Here is an 18,673-nt window from a genome sequence, read left to right as displayed (position 1 = left end):
GAATTTCTCGAGTGCCTCCCACAGTTTCCCAAGCTGGGGGTGATATTTTCGAGAGGTTCTAGAAACTCAGGAAGGAGAAGCAGACTGATCTTTGAGAATTGAGGCCAGTGTGGTCTACATAGTGAGTTCCAGGATAGCCAGAGCTACATAGTAAGACCCTAACTCAAAAAAACAAAAGCAGGGGTGATAGTAACCCCTTCATAGAGAAAAGACCAGGATCAGACAGGTGCACTGGCAAGTGAAGAACTGACATTTAAGAAGACCTTGAACCTTGGACAAATGGAATCCTATTCAACTAGCACCAATCCTCAAATTCTTTCAGAAATGGAAGGAAGGTATGCTTCCAATTTCATTTTTTTTAATTTATTTATTTAGTATACAATATATGCCTTCAGGCCAGAAGAGGGCACCTGACCTCATTATAGATGGTTGTGAGCCACCATGTGGTTGCTGGGACTTGAACTCAAGACCTTTGGAATAGCAGGCAATGCTCTTAACCACTGAGCCATCTCTCCAGCCCCTCCAATTTCATTTTATGAGGAGAGCATTATCTTTATGCCAATGTCAGACAAAAGCACTTGTTGGATAAATTTCCCTCCTGAACAGTGTTGCAGAACCCTCAGTGCTGTTAGTAACAAGAGTTTACCCTGCAAGGAGGCAAGGACAGCTCAGCAAGCAGAGCCCAACAATGTCAGACACAATATTAACAGAATAAAGGAAAACCTATGTTTCAATGAGTGAATGGGAAAGCATTTGAAAAATCCAGCACCTTTCATGCTAGAAACATGAAACAACAAGGGGGGAATCAGATGAAAGGTCCTCAGCCCAGTAAAGAGCATCCATGCAATGCCACAGCTGACAGCATCCTCAGACTGAAAAAAATAAAGCTACAGTGTTCTCTCTAGGATCAGGACCAAGATGAGCATGCCAGCTTCCCCCATCCCTAGTCAACATGGTCACAGGACTTCCAACCAGTCCATTAGAGAACTACACACAAACCATCAAGAGTGGAAAGGAAGAGGTAAGGCTATCTCTACCCACGAAAGGCAAGGACTGTAGGTAGGAAATCACATGAAATCCATCTGAAAGCTATGGACGTTAATAAACATTAAATAAACTTACAGGATATAAGAATAAAATTTCAGTTAGTTTGATGGGCAAAATGGTGTTCACCTAGAGTCCCATCCTAAGAGCCTGAGGTTACTAAATTTCAAGTTCAGGGCCAGGGAGAAGACTGTCTCTCCTGAACCACAGGTGGGGCTGTGTTGACTCATCACACAAGACCTGGGGACTCCTGAGTTCCTCCCATGCCCACCCATGCTCACCATCATTGATCCTCCCAGCCAAGGAGTCTGCACTAAAACCAGCGAATACCACTGTGTGGACAGCCCCAATCCTGGCACAGGCCAGCATTGCTGCCACGGCCAATGGGGACACAGGCATGTATATGGCCACACGGTCCCCTCGGTGCACTCCATGCCTCTTCAGCGTGTTGGCCAGGCGGCATGTGGTCTCCAGAAGCTCCCTACAGCATAGAGAAGAGAAGGCCGTTAGGAACAAGAAAGAGCCACAGTACAGCACAACGCAGAGCGGGACAAGTCACAGACTACAGGCACTGTCTTTCAGCCCAGTGCCGAGGAGAACAGCTGAACTTGCAGCGTGGCAAGATGGCAAGTGGTCAACATTTGTTCATGATCAGCTGCATCGCTAAGGCTGACCTCACAGCCATTTCAGTTTCTGAGAGGTCATGTTCCCAAGACTTCTTAAAATGTTGGCTTCCAAAAAAAAATCAGAGTTTTGGCAAGAGAAAAGGAGACTCCCAGTTTTCTATATCAACAGAAGCCAAAGCACCAAGAAACTCTTCTTCCAGCCTAGACCTTGGTGGGACAGGTACCAAATTGGTGAAGCCATAGAGACTGGGAAGAGAAAGCAACAGAAAGATGATTACCCTGCTAGTAACCAACCCCCTGGGCAGAGTTGACAGACAGAGATCTGTATCAAGCACTGACTGGACACAAATGACAAATTAGCAACACACACACACACGTATACACTTACACACACACACACACACACACGCATATATACACACACGCGCACACATGCATATGTACACACACGTATATACACACGCATATACACACATACACACACACCTACATCTACATGATTTATGAGTTCCTCACCAGGTCATAACACTTAGCCAGCTAATCAGAAGATAACAAGTTGGTTGACTCAGAGTTAAGTAATGATTCTTTCATAATCATAGCCCTTGACTAATCATAGCCCATGATACTAAACTCCAAGAAAACCAGGAGTAGCCAGATGGCGGCAAATGCTTTTAATCCCAGCGCTTGAGAGGCAGAGGCAGGTGAATCTCTGAGTGGAGATTACCCTGGCCCACCGAGTTTGTTCCAGGAGAGTCAGTGCTGCATAGAGAAACCTTGTCTCAAAAATAGATAGATAGATAGATAGATAGATAGATAGATAGATAGATAGATAGATAGATAGATAGATAGATAGATGCAAGGGGGAAAATTAAAGGAAGGAAGAAAAGAAAGCCAGGAGTATAGCATAGGAAAGTTGTCTCACTGGGAAGGCAGGAGAGGAGAAAAGCAGAGTAAGGGTCAGAAATAAGCTTGAGGCTGTTCTAACACCTTTTCTCATCAAACTTGGACTTGGAAAATGGATACCCCAATCATTTTTCCTCTTTTTCTGTACATTGTTTGATATTAATTAGCTATTTACAATAAAACGAACTAACACAGAAAGCTAGAGTAAGCAGGAAAACAAAGACCCCCTTTTCTGGGTTAAGGGAAGCTAAGCATGGGCCACATTCCTGCCCTCTGAATCTCACGAAGACACTCCAAACAAGGCACAGCCATGCCTGCAAGCAGGCCCAAGGGGGAACCCTACTACAAGCCCCTCAAAGCCCCTGAAAAGCATAATTCCCTATCCATGGAACTTCAAGAAAGGCTGAGCTCAACAAGAGGCCTCTCAGTGAAAATGCAGCCCCCATCTCAGGCAGTGTTCAAGGGGCCCTTTGTTTCTTCTGAAACCACCCTGCACAGGCGCCCAAATGAGCCTAAGCCTGGCCACCCTGCTATTGGCCCAGCTGCCGGCCACTCCTGGCCTGCTCAGTCCAGGGCCCCTTGACGGCCTCCATCTTTTCTCCCTGAAGCTCTAAAGAGGACAAAGGCAGCATTCAGTGGTATTCTGCCCACCCTTTCCCTAAGTTAACAATGAAAGAACACTCCAAGGCCAAAGCCACAGAATCTAGGGCCCAGAAACATCCCTACGCCTCTGAGATGCCCGCCCAGTGCTAAAAAAGCAATTGTTATCAGTAATGCGTGAGCAAAACCAGGGCCCTCCCATCAACTCTGCTTTCACAGCCCTGAGGCTTATGCCCTGGGCAATGCTGAGAGAGGTGAGTCTAAAGTGCCATGCCTGCTGACCGATGGTATTGAAAGCCAGCCTTTACCCTGCAGCCAGCCTGAGGCAGCAGTTTAAAGAAAGGACTGTGGCCTGTCCTTATAGCAAGACCTTTCTCTAGCAGACACAGCCCTACTATACCTTCTGTAATCAACCTGACACTTGCCTAAAGACACACAAAGTAAGCGCACCCTTCACCCCCTGCAAGAGAGTCTGAGTTGAGCTCTAACGGAAACAGCTAGAAAGAGAGTTCAGTGGAAGGAGGAGAAGAAGCAGCTGTATCTATGTATTCAATTTTCTTTCAATCAAAGTTGGGTGTCGTTGTAGTTGTTGCTTTGAGATGGGGCCACATAGCCCAGGCTAACCTGAAACTCTCTATATAGCTTAGGTTGGTCTGGAACTCTCCACCTCCTGTCTCGCCTCATGTGTGCTGCCAAGCCCAGCCCAAAGCTGTTTTTGTTCGTGTGTGATATTGAAAGTTTCTTTCCCTCCTACTTATTTCCTATTTGTCAGCCCAAGGAAGGAAGGTATTGGTTGGTGCGTGTTGTGTTTAGGAAACAACAAACTGACAATGGATGGCTTGCTTGTCTATTTCCCACACTGACTTTGCCTATCCACGTTCATGAGGTAAACACAAGCTCATTCTCTTCCGCATCTGTCCCACTAGAGTACAAAGACGGCTTAGACACAGCATTGAGTCTTACTCATGGCCTTCTGCTCAGCAGTTTATAATAAGGCTGGGTCATAAAAGATAGCCAGTAAATATCTATTAGATGACTGTATAAATAAGTACAGAAAGTGAGCATGAAGTGAGAGCCGTACTGGCCCAAGGCGATAAGCTACGCTCCCTGCAGCCTACTGGCAGGATCTCTACACCTGCCAATCCTTGGAGGGCCACAACCATGACCTAAGCAGATGCAGAGAACTCTGCTACAATCTCTAGAATATAGTATTCCATTCAGTGCACTTGAGAGAAGAAAGGGCAACTTTTAGTGATGTAGAATGGTGGTGTGGAAAGTCCTTCTGTATACATGTTGTTTTTATTGATTAATAAGAAGCTGCTTTTGGCCTATGGCTTAACAGAATATAACCAGGAAGAGATTATTATAGAGAGTGGGCAGAGTCAAGGTAGAAGCCATGTAGCCGCTGGGGACAGATGCATCCGCTGGATCCTGCCAAAACTTTGCTGGTAGGCTGTGACCTCGTGTTGATGAACAGATTAATGGAGATGGCTTAGTTGAGGATATAAGAGCAAGCTAGAAATATGTTTAAGTTATTGGCCAAACAATATTGCAATTAATACAGATTTCAGTGTGATTATTTCTGGAGTCTGGGCAGCCGGGATACGAACAAACAGCCTCTGCCAACAGTATGGGGCAAGACTGGCCTTCCTCTCCCAGCAAGGCGCAGCAGGTCCCGCATCCCATCTTGAGGAACCAGCCCAGTAGAACAGTTGCTGAGCCATAAAGCCTGGTCTCGTGGAGAAGAGATTCGCTCACTCTGCTGCTTACAACCCCCAGAGAACTGAAGCCACAGAAATGGGCTGGACAGGCTCAGAAACCAGCTGTGCCATCAGGGGCTCTTGTGACCGCGACCTTCAGCACAGAGCTTTGACGAAGATATTGAGCACCATACTTCAATGTGGAAAGCTCCCAAAGCTGCTGCCATTTGCCAGGGAAAGCCTGAGACACCATCAGGGATCCCACGAGACAGCAGCTGGGCGGCTGTGAGGGATACCAGGACGTCTGCTCACTGGGCCACTCCAGCTATCCAATAACTTCTTTTCTTTCTGATATAAAGCTTCCCCAAAGTCGTGATTTCCCCCATCGGCCATGTTAATGTGATCGCCATCCCCTTGAGTTAGTTTGCCTTTAAATACCTGTTAGCTTTGAAGAGGACTAGCAGAGAAGACAGCTCAGCAACAGCCTGTGCTCGGCATGTGTGAGGCTCTGGTTTCCATTCCCAGCACAGGAGATGGGGACGGGAGGGAACCAGAGGCTGACTTCTTCAAAAGGGGATTAAGGGACTGGAAAAACGGCTCAGCAGTTAAAAGAACACACTGCTCACACTGCAGAGAACCAAGTTCAGGTCCCACTACCTCCACCAGACAGCTCACAACAGCCTGTGACACCAGCTCCAGACGGGATTCCAAGTCTCTTGACTCTTGGGTCACCTCCACCTCGGGGCACATATGTATACAGAGGTACACGGGACGCACATAATGTAAAAATAAACCTTTTTTGAAAACGGGGAAAGTAGCAAAAGAACAGATCAAAATCCACTAACTTGAATGTTAAAAGAAGCCTTTCTTTGTATCTACAGAATGGAGAAGAGGTCCTGGGGCGGGGGGATGTAAAACACCATACTCAGCACCTTCTGCCCCCCGTGTTGCCCCAGCCCTGTCCAAGTCAAACCCCACAGCAGCCCTGACCAAAGTCAGCAGTCTGCCAGCCAAAAATATCCCCCCTGAAGGATAAAAGTAACTAGTCAGACCTGAGAAGGACTCTGTTCTCATTAACGCCTGGTTTCCCTTTGGCCTACCTCTTGCCTCTGGAGAGGAAGTTCTCTCTCTTCCAGGCACAAAGCACAGCTCACAACCCAGAGCAGGCAAGTGCCAAAGCAGTGAGAACTCTGAAGGCTCTCACTGGCCGGAGGCCCAACGAGCTGGTAGAATCGCAGCATGGAAGCCAGCAAAAACAGCTGGGCCTGGCAGCACACTTTACCCTGGCCTACAGACATGTTTGCTGCTCCAAAGCCATGCAGGGAGTCCTCTTCCTGGTGAGACGTGAAGAGGGATGTAGCTATTAACTTTCTGAAAACGTTCACTTTCCCTGTGGTAACGAATAAATAAATAAATAAAATCGCCCCAGGACATGTCTCGGGTCCTGTTCCCGGTTTGCATGGCTCCTGTGCCACCTGGTGGATTTCCAGCACTCACTCTGCACCGGTCCATGTGGCAAAACAGAGAAGCTGAGTTCCCACAGAAAGTTCCAGACTAGACACAAGCTGGGAGCCACCCTCTTTCGAGGCTTTTCGGTGAACTCCGCGGAACACTGCAGTTTGACACTTAGAGAATGACATTCCAGCAGACACGGTCACCAGGATGCCACCCCAGGAGCCACAGACTGGGGTGCTTTTCCCTGCTTCTGGGAGCAGCTTGGTAAAGCATTTTACTGTGAGAAGGAGAGACAGCTCCCGTGACCCCATCATGTTGGCAAGCGTTCAAAAACCAGCTTCCTTGGGAAAACAGTCCTGTAGCGTGTGCCAGTGCTCACAGCGTTAAGTCTTGCCTCTCTGGCTGATTTCAAACCTCCAACATGTCTCCCTAAATGAGGTGTTGAAGGCTGAGCATGGCATGAATGGCGTGGGAACTCAAGCAAACTTGCCTTGCGGCAGCGGGCAGCCCCTCAGAACAGCCTGTGCCCTCCGACCTTCCTGAGAATGTGTTTAAAATTAACTTAAGCTGGTTTTTCTGTCCCTTCCCTAGAAACTGTCAATCATGTCATACTTTCTGTTTAATGCCTGGAATGTGGGGAAGAGTAACTGTATTTATTCCAGCCATGTTAACTCCTTTTCCACATGCCTCCTCACCCCGGCTTTCAGATACCAATGAGTTCTGTAGATGCTGAGAGTTTGGACCCACTGCATTGAGGACATAGGTTCAAGGGCAGAAAGCACACTAACGCGGTTCCCTCGGGAAGCCCTGTTGCTTTTGTCAAGCAGCTCATCCCTGCTGAGAGGCACTAGCCCCTGAATGCTGGAAACTTTATCAGATCTGGTACCCTTTCTGTGGGCTCAAGGCTTCCTTGCAGTTCCACAAAAGCATCTCCACTTGCACCGGTGGGGAAGGCTCCAACAACCTCACACAAAACAACAAAATCATCCACCTCACCAAGTAAAGACCCAGATCTCTTTTCCAGGCTTCTCCAGGAAGCTCAGCCGGCTTAGCAGATGTGAAATGTTGTCTCCTCACCAAATCAAGGCAGTGCCAGGCAAAGACAAGCCCTTATTCTAAGAGAAAGCCACCTGACAAGGCCCACTTCTGCCCAGACACTATGAGCTCTGTTCTTCCTGACTTACAAAACCCTCTATCACTCCATTGATAGAGTGACCTTTGCCCTCTCCCACCTCCCATTCCTTCTTCAGCTAGCTCTCTGTCCTTTTCTCTCAAGTCCTCTGGTGCCATCAACCCTTCTTGCACCAACTGCCCACAGTGCCTGCTTCTTCTCCAGACAGTCGGTGAGCAGGACACTATGTGCACACAGGATGCTGACCGAGGGGTATGGCCAGTATGCTAACTGTTTTTCTCATTGCTGTGGTTAAATACCTGACAAGAAGCAACTCAGGGATGGAAGAGATGGTTTTGCCTTACAGGTCAAGAGATTACAGTCCTAGCAGGGAAGGCACAAGGCGGGAGGAGAGGAAGCTAGAGAGGCACTGAGCCTGCAGCCAGAAAGCAGAGAGGAGTGTGGTGTTCAGCTCCTATTCTCTTTATACCCAGTCTGGGTCCCCAGCCTAGGCAACAGGTCTGCTGTAGTTAGGGTGGGTCTTCCCACTCTGATTAACCTAATCTCCAAACTTCCTTACAGACAAACCCAGAGGTACATCTACTAGGCAATTCTGGATCCTGTCACATTGACAGCCAACACTAAGCAACACAGGCAGTACGTCCCTGGGCTGCAGAGCTGCCCTGAGAAAGGCAAGGGACTTTGCCTTTCTCTATGCCTTGCAGAGGTCAAGCTGAGCACAAACCGAATAATGGCTTTTCCAGCTGTCTGACACCCCACCCAGCCCCAGAAGCTCGCTGGGAGTCCGGGCTGGAACCTTGAATAGTGACCTGAGGTCATCCCACAGTGGGGGCATAGAGATCATAGGTTACAAGCAACCGGAGGAGAGCAAGGCTAGAGACTGGACACAAAAGAGATGATAAGAGACTTCTGGAGGCCAGAGGGCCAGGTGGCGGAACCCTCACAAACTGCCCTCACCTTCCCAAAGCTGCACCCTACGGCATGGCATGCTGTGTACCCCATGTACCCCACGTAAGAGGAAGGCAAGAGCGAGGGGGATGAAAAAATGGCCCTGGAGGTAGAACAGAGAATGCAGTGCAGGAGGAGAAACAGTTTCACACTTCTGACAAGCAAGAGTCTGTCTCATCCACTCATCCGCTGGCCTAAAGGGGACCCCGCTGGCAGAGTCACAGGAAGCCACAGCTGCACACAGCAAACCTGCCAGTCGCTTAACTCGTAAGCTATCGTCTATAGCGGCTGCAGAAAAAGGAAGAAAAACACAAAACAGGAACAAGGAAGCTCTCCACCACAGGCTTCTCAAGCAAGGGCAGAGGCCATGCCCCTCCCCTTGAGAACTGAGTCCCTCTTCTCTCCCCCAGCAGAAGCTTGTCCATCTCCTGCAAGCCGGCTGCCGCCACCTAGCAGAAGGGAGCTTGCAGCGTGGAGACCCAGCTGCAAGGGAGCTCTTCGCTTCTGTGTGCTCTCCAAACTGAACTTTGGTCAGGCCTGCCCCAGAGAAACCTCAAAAGGGCTCCCTCAAAGAGGTTTCCCAAGACATAAATAAACTTTCTTAGTGGTCCAAAGATCCTTCCATCTAAAACATAAACTTCCGAGACCCTTCGTGTCCAAAAGAACGACAGACAAAATACAGCAGTAGTCATATATAAGATTCAAAACATCTTCCAGCTTCAACGTAAGAAACCAAGGTATGGAAGAAAAGTTTGAAATCAGTATATTCAAGACTGAAGAGTTGGCTCAGAGGTTAGGATTGCACACTGCTCTTGCAGAGGAACAAGGTTCCATTCCCAGCACCCACATGGCAGCTCACAACTAATTGTAACTCCAGTTCCGGGGGATCCAATGACTTCGTGACTTCCATGGACTCATGCACACATAGTGTAGATGTACATACACACACACACACACACACACACACACACACACACACACTAAACCATCACTTGTGGCACACCCAGCACTCAGCTCCATCAGACAGAAGCATGATCCCACTTTGCTACTGAGAAAACTGAGAGTCAGGGGACTGATGTGCCTTGGGTCACACATAGTTGGGGAAAAGGCAGAGCATGGACCTGGCTCTCTGAAGACCCTGGCACCAGATTACCTGTCCAGACCCCTTCACAGTTTGTCTTCCTCTGTCTTTCAACCCAAGCCCTACCAGAACCTCCCCGATTGATGTCCAAGGAATGACTTCCTGTTTCCTATCATTTCAACCCAAAGAGACCAGTCTCTTCTGGTCACATTGGAAAACACTCTGGTCCAAGACATAACAAGTTCTTAGGAAGGTGGCTCCAAGATGAAGGTTCCCCCATCTCCATTCTGACTCCAGTATGTGCTATCTGTCAGTCCTGCCACCTGGATAAAGGGAGCCTCCCCCCCCCCCCACGGCCCAGACACCATTCCGCACTTCCCTACGACCCTCTACAGTAATGCCCAATGACCAGGCCAGCATGCCAGAAGGACAACCTCCCCTAGATGTTCACTGAGGCCTTGGAGGCAGGCAGGCAGCATCCTATTGGCCCCATTGCAAGTTTGGACCCTGCTGCCTCCTCAGAGTGTGTCCTACCTGCTACAAAGGCCCAATATAGGACCACAAATATCAGCACCATGAAAACCATGGCACAATCCCATGGGGCTTCTCCACATGTACCCTGAGTCTCTGCAATGCCCACCTGAAGTGTTTAGGGTTGTCATATGAGAAACACCCAGGGGGGTGAGAAGGGGCATTGTTCAAATGCCATCTGGCCACCTGCCTCAGGAAGGACCAGATTATCCACACTCTGCCTGGTGACGTCTTTCAACCGCTATTCACAAACATAAGGGGAACTCAGCCTGTTGTTTCCCTATGGTCACACTGCCAACTTGCTGGGAGGTGGACCCAGGACATCCAAGCTGAACTCCAGTCTCAGGTGCCCTGTGGCAGAATGTGCCAAGGAACTGGCTCCATCTGCCTCACTACTCACAGCTCTGAGTTTATGGCCACATACAAAAGGCCACGTGAAGTGGGTTATTATAGGCCAGGGTGCAGAATACATATTCCTGAAGGGCACAGGTGTGTCCCATAGGCCAAGGCTAATAAGGCACGCAGGGTGTGTCTTCTCCCAGGATGGTGACACAGCCCACACAAAGCACAAAGCAGCTCTGGAGCTATGCTGTGGGGGTGGGTCTGAAAGGTGGTGGGTGGGAGTGTGTGCACGTGTGAGTTCACCTCCACACAAGGCACACTGTGGTGACTCCTGTGAGTTCCCAGGATGATGGTGGGATTCTGTGTTGAATCCCACCACCTGGGTAAAGGAGCTGCTAGTTCACCAAACCAGATTCCTCAGAATTACACTTGTCGAGAGGACTCATTAGAACCAGTGGTGAGAGACCCTGGGCACCTGAAGAAGGCAACGCATCGGTGTCCATCCTTGACAAGCTTGATCCCAGACCAGATGCTGACACAGCTCATTCTGACGGGCTTCATCCCAGGATCCATCAAGCCTCAGAAACATCTGCTGACATGGCCTTTAGCACTTGATGTGGGTTCATGGCACTGAACTTGCTGATGCAGGGTCTAACTGTGGCTCCCCACCCACACCAGGCATTTTCCCATAAACAAACAATATCTCTCTGAATCTCCCTCTTATCTATGGGGTTGGAATAAAAACTATGTCAGAAAAAAAAAAAACCTGATCAACAGTATTTGGGGAGCTAGATAGAAGAACTAATAATCCCTGAGGAGTAATTTAAAATAGAGGTTTGGGTTACACAGCATTTTCCTTGGCGTTTTCCTGAGTCAAAATCCAGCAAATGGGTTCATTGCCAGTAAATTTCATATCAAAAGAGAAAAATAAGCGTGTCCTGGCTATCCTCTGGTTAATCACATGCATGTTGGAGAGCTTGGGAGGAGAGCACCCGACAGGCTCGAGTGACTATGGCATCCCCCTCAGAGACTTGTGTGTTTGGACCCTTGTTTCCCAGCAACGGGTGCTGTTTAGAAACATTAGAAGGCAGAACCTTGCTGGGGTAAGTGGGTCACTCGGGAGCAGGTCCTAAGGGTTATAGTCTGGCCCCACTTCCTTCCTGAACTCTCTCTCCGGCCTCGTGACTTCCATACAGTGTGACTGTTTCAAGTTCCAGCCCCCAGACAACAGCCCACCGCTATTCCTTCACCAGCACGAGACTGTATGCCCTCAAATTGTGAGCCAAAACTAAGTCCCTCCTCCCCTCCTTTGTTTCTTGTCATATATTTGGTGGTAGTGATGGGGGAGGGGGGGTGACTAATGCAGTACTGATGTTCACAACTCACTCTGAAAAGCGCCAGAAAAGAGGATGGATAACAGACAAGGGATAGAGATTCCGCACCACAACACAACTGCAAAATCTGAATGAGAAGTAGATGGCTGCACTGTCTGAAGTTTTTCCATAACAAAATGTTGAAAATAATAAAAAAGTGGCATGATTATTCTTATCTAATCAAATCATAGTCTTTAAAGCAATCCTGTCATGGTGTTTTGAAGGATACTCACTGGCCAGCTGTTGCGCATAACCATGGCTAGCTACCATGGGTATTTCTGCAGCGCTATGCATATGCTTGGGCCAGCTTCCGTGGGTCAACCTTGTAAAGTCATTTTCACCCCAGTTTACAGAGAGAGAGAGGTAGTGCCCTGGGAGACCACACAGCTTTGTTAGATCATTGGCCAGGAGGATATTTTGGACCAAAAAGGACCAAGATAAAAACATGACAAAGACCACCGGTGCCAGTCAGGGAGATTCTCTCTACAGATCACCTGAGACTCCCAGGTTCTATCTGTATGCAGCCGTCTGAGCCACCTAGAAGATTCGTGGAACCAGAAAAACATGTTTCCATCACCATTACCTGTAACAACTACAACCCCGCTGGGTTCTCTCCTGTTTTCTTGGCAGTAGCAGATATTAGATTCAGGGCACGCTGCTCCACCACTTAGCTGCATCTGCAACCCTTGTGTTTTCTTTGTGTATTATTTTGGGGTGATGTGTGTGTGTGTGTAGACAGTGGCTTTCCGGGCAACACAGCCTGGCCTTACACTTGCTGTTTTCTGGTTCCTATGTGTTGCGGTTGCAGTGTGCACCACCATCCTTAGCCGCATGGCATATCTTTAAATGGCCAGGGGTAGAGTGTAGCTCAGTGACCGGGCACTTGCCTGGCCTGGCATAACCAATGTCCTGAATTTGATCCCTAGCAGAATAAAACACACACACACAAAGTCTAAGAGTCTGGAGCTTGACCTTTGAATCTACGGGGCTTGTGACTATCCTGAAGCACCTTGAGTGCCAATGCCACAGAGACATCTGGAAGGAAATCACATTATTTCCGACGGAATATGGTTAGCACATGTGTCTGTCTGTCTACTGGCATGACAACCAGAAGCAAGTCAAACGCCTAAAATGTCCCTGGAAAGCACTAACCGATGGCCTGCACACACTTGCTGCAATTACAGTGTGTGTAGCACTTTGTCCTAACGACACACACAGCCTTCTAGTTCTAAGCCATCAGAAACCAACCAAAGCACCGTGAACAAACTCCGCATGTTTATAGAGGGGCAGCTTAGCAAACACTTCACTCGTACCTAGTAATGTGTCTGGCTGGCTGGGAGCTGCTTCATTCCCGTCAACCTCAAGTCTCTCTTGACTTTAATGAGCTGGCTGCAATCCTGAGCATTCCAGGTGGTTTACCTTTAACTTTCAACCACAAATTTCTGCAGCTCACAGACTGCCAAGTACCGCTGCATCTGGTCACAGGGCATTCTTCGTGGCCTGCCTATCCACCACTCGAAGCATACCTGGGATGGAAAGGCAGGGAAACACTAGTCCTTCAGCCAGCATCAGGGCAGGACCCCAGCTCTCTAGTTAGTGCCTCTGGCCTGCCACACATGACAGCGCCCAAGCGGCTGCCTCTGACCTTTATTAAAAGGATGTATGTGGATATGCAAACGGAGTTGACCCAAAATCCTCACGAAGCAGCAGCTGAACTAGCCAATTCCCACAAGCAGTGTTCCCAATGAGCCCCTGTACAGGAGCCACCCAGGAATCTTTTCATACCAGGCTCCTGGTAGTAAAATGCTGTTGGTTAGTGGGCCACAAGGAGGCTGAAGCCAGGTACCAGAGGATAGAAACAACACAGGCCCCGAACTCAGCCCAGCAAGGGAGAGAGCACCAAAGTCTGCTATAGCCCTGTAGCTATGAAGGCTACAATATGCCTGAGGACTGATGGGATCAGTGGATAAGGGATGAGTGGGTCAATAACACCACAAGGGGCTACACGTGATTGAAACTGTCACCTTGAGACTGGAGAGTTGGCTCAGTGCTTAAGAGTGGGCACTGTGCCAGGCGGTAGTGGCACACGCCTTTAATCCCAGCACTTGGGAGGCAGAGGCAGGCGGATCTCTGTGAGTTCGAGACCAGCCTGGTCTACAAAAGCTAGTTCCAGGACAGGCTCCAAAACCACAGAGAAACCCTGTCTCGAAAAACCAAAAAAAAAAAAAAAAAAAGAGCGGGCACTGCTCTAGCAGAAGCGTTCAGCTCCTAACATCACATCAGGTGGCCCCCAACCACCTCTGCTTCTGGCTGCAGGGGATCCAATGTCCTCTTCTGGGGACCCGTATTCTCATGTATATACCCACACACATATATACATAATTTAAAAATAATTAAAATGCCAATTTTTTAAGTCATCTTGCTTTCTACAAAAGGCAGCCTGAGCACTTATACCAGGATTGAATATGGTCTGGAATAAAACTAGAATTCCAGAAGCAAGTGGAAAATGAGTGTCTGGTTGCCCCTCGGTCACCTGAGCATCCACAAGTAACTGCGATGCTCAGAACCCTGGCCTGAAACTATGTCTATGAACGCTCCTTCTGTGTCCCCCCTCTACCAGCCCCCAGGACATGGCCTTCTCCTCACACATCAGTTGAATCTCAACCTAAACAACCTCACTCTGCAGCCCGAGTAGTCTGCCATGCTTTGGTTGTTATTGCAGGCTACTCTAGCCAGCAGTAACTGACTAAAGGCAGGAAACAAATTCTTGCTAGATGGCTGACTGGATTTAGAAAGTCTGAAGCTACCTGGAGGAGAATAATCATACTCAGAAGACCTGATGAGGGAAAGACACAGAACCCATGACTTGAGGCACATCACCAAACAATTAAACTGTGTCTTTAGCCAAAAGGATATTTTCTTCAGTGCTAGGGGTAGAACCTGAGGTCTCATATCTGCTAGGCAAGCATGCTCTCGTTGAGTTACACCATCTTCAGCTACTGAGACATCAGTGAAAAGGCAATCTCCTCCCTGCTGTGCCACGGCGTCTGTAAGCAAGACAATCCAGGAGTGGCAGCAGCTTCCCATAGGCCCATCTAAATCACCATCAGTCAGTGGTCATTCTTCCTGAATGATCCCTACTTCATCAAAAACCTTGATACTTCATCACATTCTTGGTACTCGGTGCCCAGATAGTGAATAGGCTCCACTTACAAAACCAAGGAGCAATATCTGCCTTTGAAAACTTGTACTAATTATCATCCCAGTCACCACCCCCATCATAAGGTATATAGAGAAAGGTCAGTAGCTGGCATTGCTGACAGAGTAGTTCTTGGCTTCCAGTTTAGACCATTACAAGATAACAAAAGAGGGCAGGATGGTGGGAGGGATCCAGGAGCTAAACTGAGTCAAATCCAGGTCTGCTACCTTGTGACTGACCTTGGGCAAGCCACTTAATCTCCGTGTTTTCCACCTCTGTGATAAGAGATACTGATAGTGAGTGCCCCGAGGCTTCTGCCCACACTCAGGCTCCCACGATGAATTCGCCTAGTCTCTTTTGGGTATCTTCAGCCCAGGGATTCTGTTGGGCCGATGCTCTGTGTGCTTTGATTCCTGCCACAGCCTGCCTTGCCCACATCTCCTTTTCCTGGGATAACAGAACATCCCCAAAGCTGAAACATCTTTCAATGCTTAGACAATCTCACATCCTGAGACAGACACAGCAACAGAATTGGGCCCATGCCTCCCCAGTCCCTAACATTGCTACAGGAGTCTTCAGACATCAGATAACACCAAGCAAACACCAAGTCAGGGTCCTTCCAGACTGGGAACCCTTTGAGTTAACGGCTGCAGCAGGGATCACATACCTTCCCCAAAACAAAATTATAGAAAGGTCCAGGACCCCCCTAGAGTGCTGAGAGTCCCAGATGACACACAGTACCTGTAAGTGATCCTCACTTCAGTCCCAGGCTCATCTCTCTCCCAAATCAAAGCTACGTTCTCAGGGGACTTCCGCACGTGCTGATCCAGGCAGTTGACTACGCAAAGAAAAGTTAACAGATGTTATTCCGGCTGCTTTAGAAGAGGGTGGAGTGGGATTTGGTCTGCTGTGGTTTACTATTCCTGCAGAGCGGGGATCTCCTCCCTCAGATAGGGTGATTGCCACAACAGCAAAAAATGGACACAGTCAAGATCTGTTCTATAAAGTGACCTTCCCCACAGACTCTAAGGTCATCATGTCATTCCAACGGTCACCATATTGGCTGCACGTGGCATCACCACCCAAGACTCTCTGTGTGGTAGGTACTAACCTAAACACGCCTGGCAAGAAAGTTCTGATCCCCTCCCCCTCTGTTACCCAAACTCAGTTCACATGACTTACTGGAAAAAACACAAGGTCAGTGGGCTGGTTTACCATAAACCTGAGGATTAGTGGGCTCAGTTCTGCTGACGTCCTGTTCACTGATTATTTGATTGTAAAGGTGAGCTAAAACAAGCTGGTTCAAACAGTGGCCCCTTCTCCCCAGCCACATTCCCACCAGTGGCCTCCAATCGTCTGAGGTGGACTTTGGCAGGTGTCACATAACTTTTTCCAACAGAACCCTAGGGCTGAAGTTACCCAGACTAGACAAACCCACTCACAGAAGCTAAGAGCAACGAGCAACAGTAACTGCACCAGTCAGCACCTGGATGTAGACAGCGCTCTCGGGGACCCATTGCCAGTATTTCTCGTCACCAACGTGAAAAGCACGGATTGAGCAGCCTGTCCAAGGTCACACAGTCACATCTGGATTTGACTCAGCCTAGTTCCAGGGTCCTTCACGCTGCCCTCCACAGTCTCCTTGTAATGGCTCAAACAGACAGTCAAGAACTGTTCTAGGCAGCAGATAGAAGCAAGCTGAGCCCAGCCTGTGGCAAAGTGGGGATGTGAAGAAGTATGATTCCACAGACAGATGAACCTTAGAACTGTGGAGAACAGTGAAACAACGGGCAGATGAGAACAGGTGCAAAGCTGTTGGGGAAGAAATTAGCAAGCTAGCTTCAGAGGGCAGCTGACTGTGCTTCCAGGCTGAGTCTAGCTTACCAGTGTGGTGTGTGTGTGTACATGCGTGCGTGCGTGTGTGTGTCTGGTGCGTGTCTGTCTGTCTGTGTGTATGTGTATCTGTGTGTACACGAATGCCCAAACACCAAGAGTTTTCATTCTAAACTCAGGGTTTTATGGTTTCTAAGCAGCCAGCGAAGAGGTTACCATTTGGTACAGGGCCACGTCCTCAGCTGCCTGGCCATAGAGGTGACTCTGAGCTGGTCTTGACAAGTTGGAAAGGGTCACCTGAGAATCAATGCCACAGAAAGTCCTGAGAGAAAATCAGGACAGGACTGGTTAAGATCAGGAAGTCTGCGCTGCTCTAGACACTAGGAAGCTAGCGACAAATTGAAGTTCTTCACCGACCTAGCTGTGTTGAGAAGCGGCAGGAGATGTGTGCCCATATTCTCTCCAGGGAACCTCTGCTCTAACCACCCTGACTTTTGTCACCCTGAGGAGTGCAGCGGTCAATGCAACAGGAAGCAACCTTACAGAGGTCCTGGTGTCCTAGTGAACCTGCCCAAAGGTAGGGGCTCTGACACCACAGAACATTGCCTGCTCCCGGGACAGTCCTCCCCAGAGAGTGACTGACTCTGAATTGAGACCCTCACTCCGCATTGCAAAGCCCAACAAGTTATCCTGCCTGTTTTATACCAAGAAGGAAGGCAGGTTGAGAAAAGGGATGAAGAAGGCCTGGCACAGGTGGTATAGCTGGGTGGTCCCCTAGACCCATTCCTGGGGCTGATGGATGGCACAAATCTAGGCAGCTCAGAATAGATTCCCAAATCCAATGTTCCCCCAAAGGAAACACAGGAACATTAGCCTGTCCCAGTTTATGAACCCCACGCTTCTCACACTTGAGTGGCATCAGACTCCCCAAAGAGCTTGGTCCCACGTAGGGGCCTAGGCCCCGTGAAGCACACCAGCTTTAGCAGAGTCTGTGCATTTTAAGCAAATAGTCTTGCTCTAGCCTGTCTTAGGACCACACAGGGGCAGCTGCCTGTGTGTTTACATGTACACCCACTACATATGTAGCTTCCAGAATCAGTGGGGATTCCATTTCTTTCTCTTCCTGGTTGGGGGTGGGGTGTAAGCAAAGGTCCTTGCTAGCCCTGTGTGACACCTGGCCATGCCTTACTGCCTGGCAGCCTTGGAGCTGCCTGAAAAAAAAATCCGCAAGTTTGGCCCCTGGCCAGCCACTCACTAACTATGGACAATGTCCTTGTCATTTATATCAAGCCTGGATTATATTTAATCCAGGTGATATAGAAAGCCCTGACTCTAAGAAAGCCTAAGAATTAGTTGCCCCCAAGTGTGTCTTAAGATTGGGTCTGAGGAAGTCACAGTATTCCCGAGGAATGTACCAACAGAATAATCCCATTCCTTAGAGCCACCACAGTATGGATCTGGCAGAACCATAGCCCTAAAATGCCATGGTTTTTTTTGTTTTTTTGTTTTTTTGTTTTTTTTGGTTTTTCGAGACAGGGTCTCTCTGTGGTTTTGGAGCCTGTCCTGGAACTAGCTCTTGTAGACCAGGCTCTAAAATGCCATGTTTATGATGGTTTTTAGTACATAGTTACAATTCCCTCTGCTTCCTCAGTTACAAGGGAGAAGAAAGAAGGGAGGGAAGGGGCAGAGAGAAAAGATAAGAAGCAGAGAGGGAAAATAGGAGAGAGGAAGGTAAAGGGGAGGGAGGAAGCAAAGGAGGAGGAGAGAGAAGAGAAATGGGGAAAGAGGTAGGAGGAAAAGGGAACTCATGGGGAAGGGAGCTGGAGGAGTGAAGGAAGACATGAAGGATTTACCAAATCTCTCTGTTTAAAAAAAGTAACAAGCCGGGCGGTGGTGGCGCACGCCT

At 48.7% G+C, this 18,673-nt stretch overlaps 1 protein-coding gene across 1 annotated transcript in view; it reads right to left on the bottom strand.

Moving 5' to 3' along the window:
- Positions 1 to 18,673, bottom strand: part of Acss1 (acyl-CoA synthetase short chain family member 1) — a 45,230-nt gene that overhangs the window by 20,285 nt on the left and 6,272 nt on the right. Inside the window, exons 2-3 of the mRNA XM_005371230.3 lie at positions 15,676 to 15,772; positions 1,326 to 1,525 (exon numbers count right to left, since the gene is read on the bottom strand). Of these exons, the coding sequence (XP_005371287.1) occupies positions 1,326 to 1,525; positions 15,676 to 15,772 (297 nt within the window). The remainder of the gene's footprint in view (positions 1 to 1,325; positions 1,526 to 15,675; positions 15,773 to 18,673) is intronic.

This window comes from Microtus ochrogaster, unplaced genomic scaffold (assembly GCF_000317375.1).
Source record: "Microtus ochrogaster isolate Prairie Vole_2 unplaced genomic scaffold, MicOch1.0 UNK100, whole genome shotgun sequence".
Taxonomy (NCBI): Eukaryota; Metazoa; Chordata; class Mammalia; order Rodentia; family Cricetidae; genus Microtus; species Microtus ochrogaster.
The sequence above is the reverse complement of the archived record's forward strand: the minus strand, read 5'-3'. Positions and strand labels throughout refer to the sequence as shown.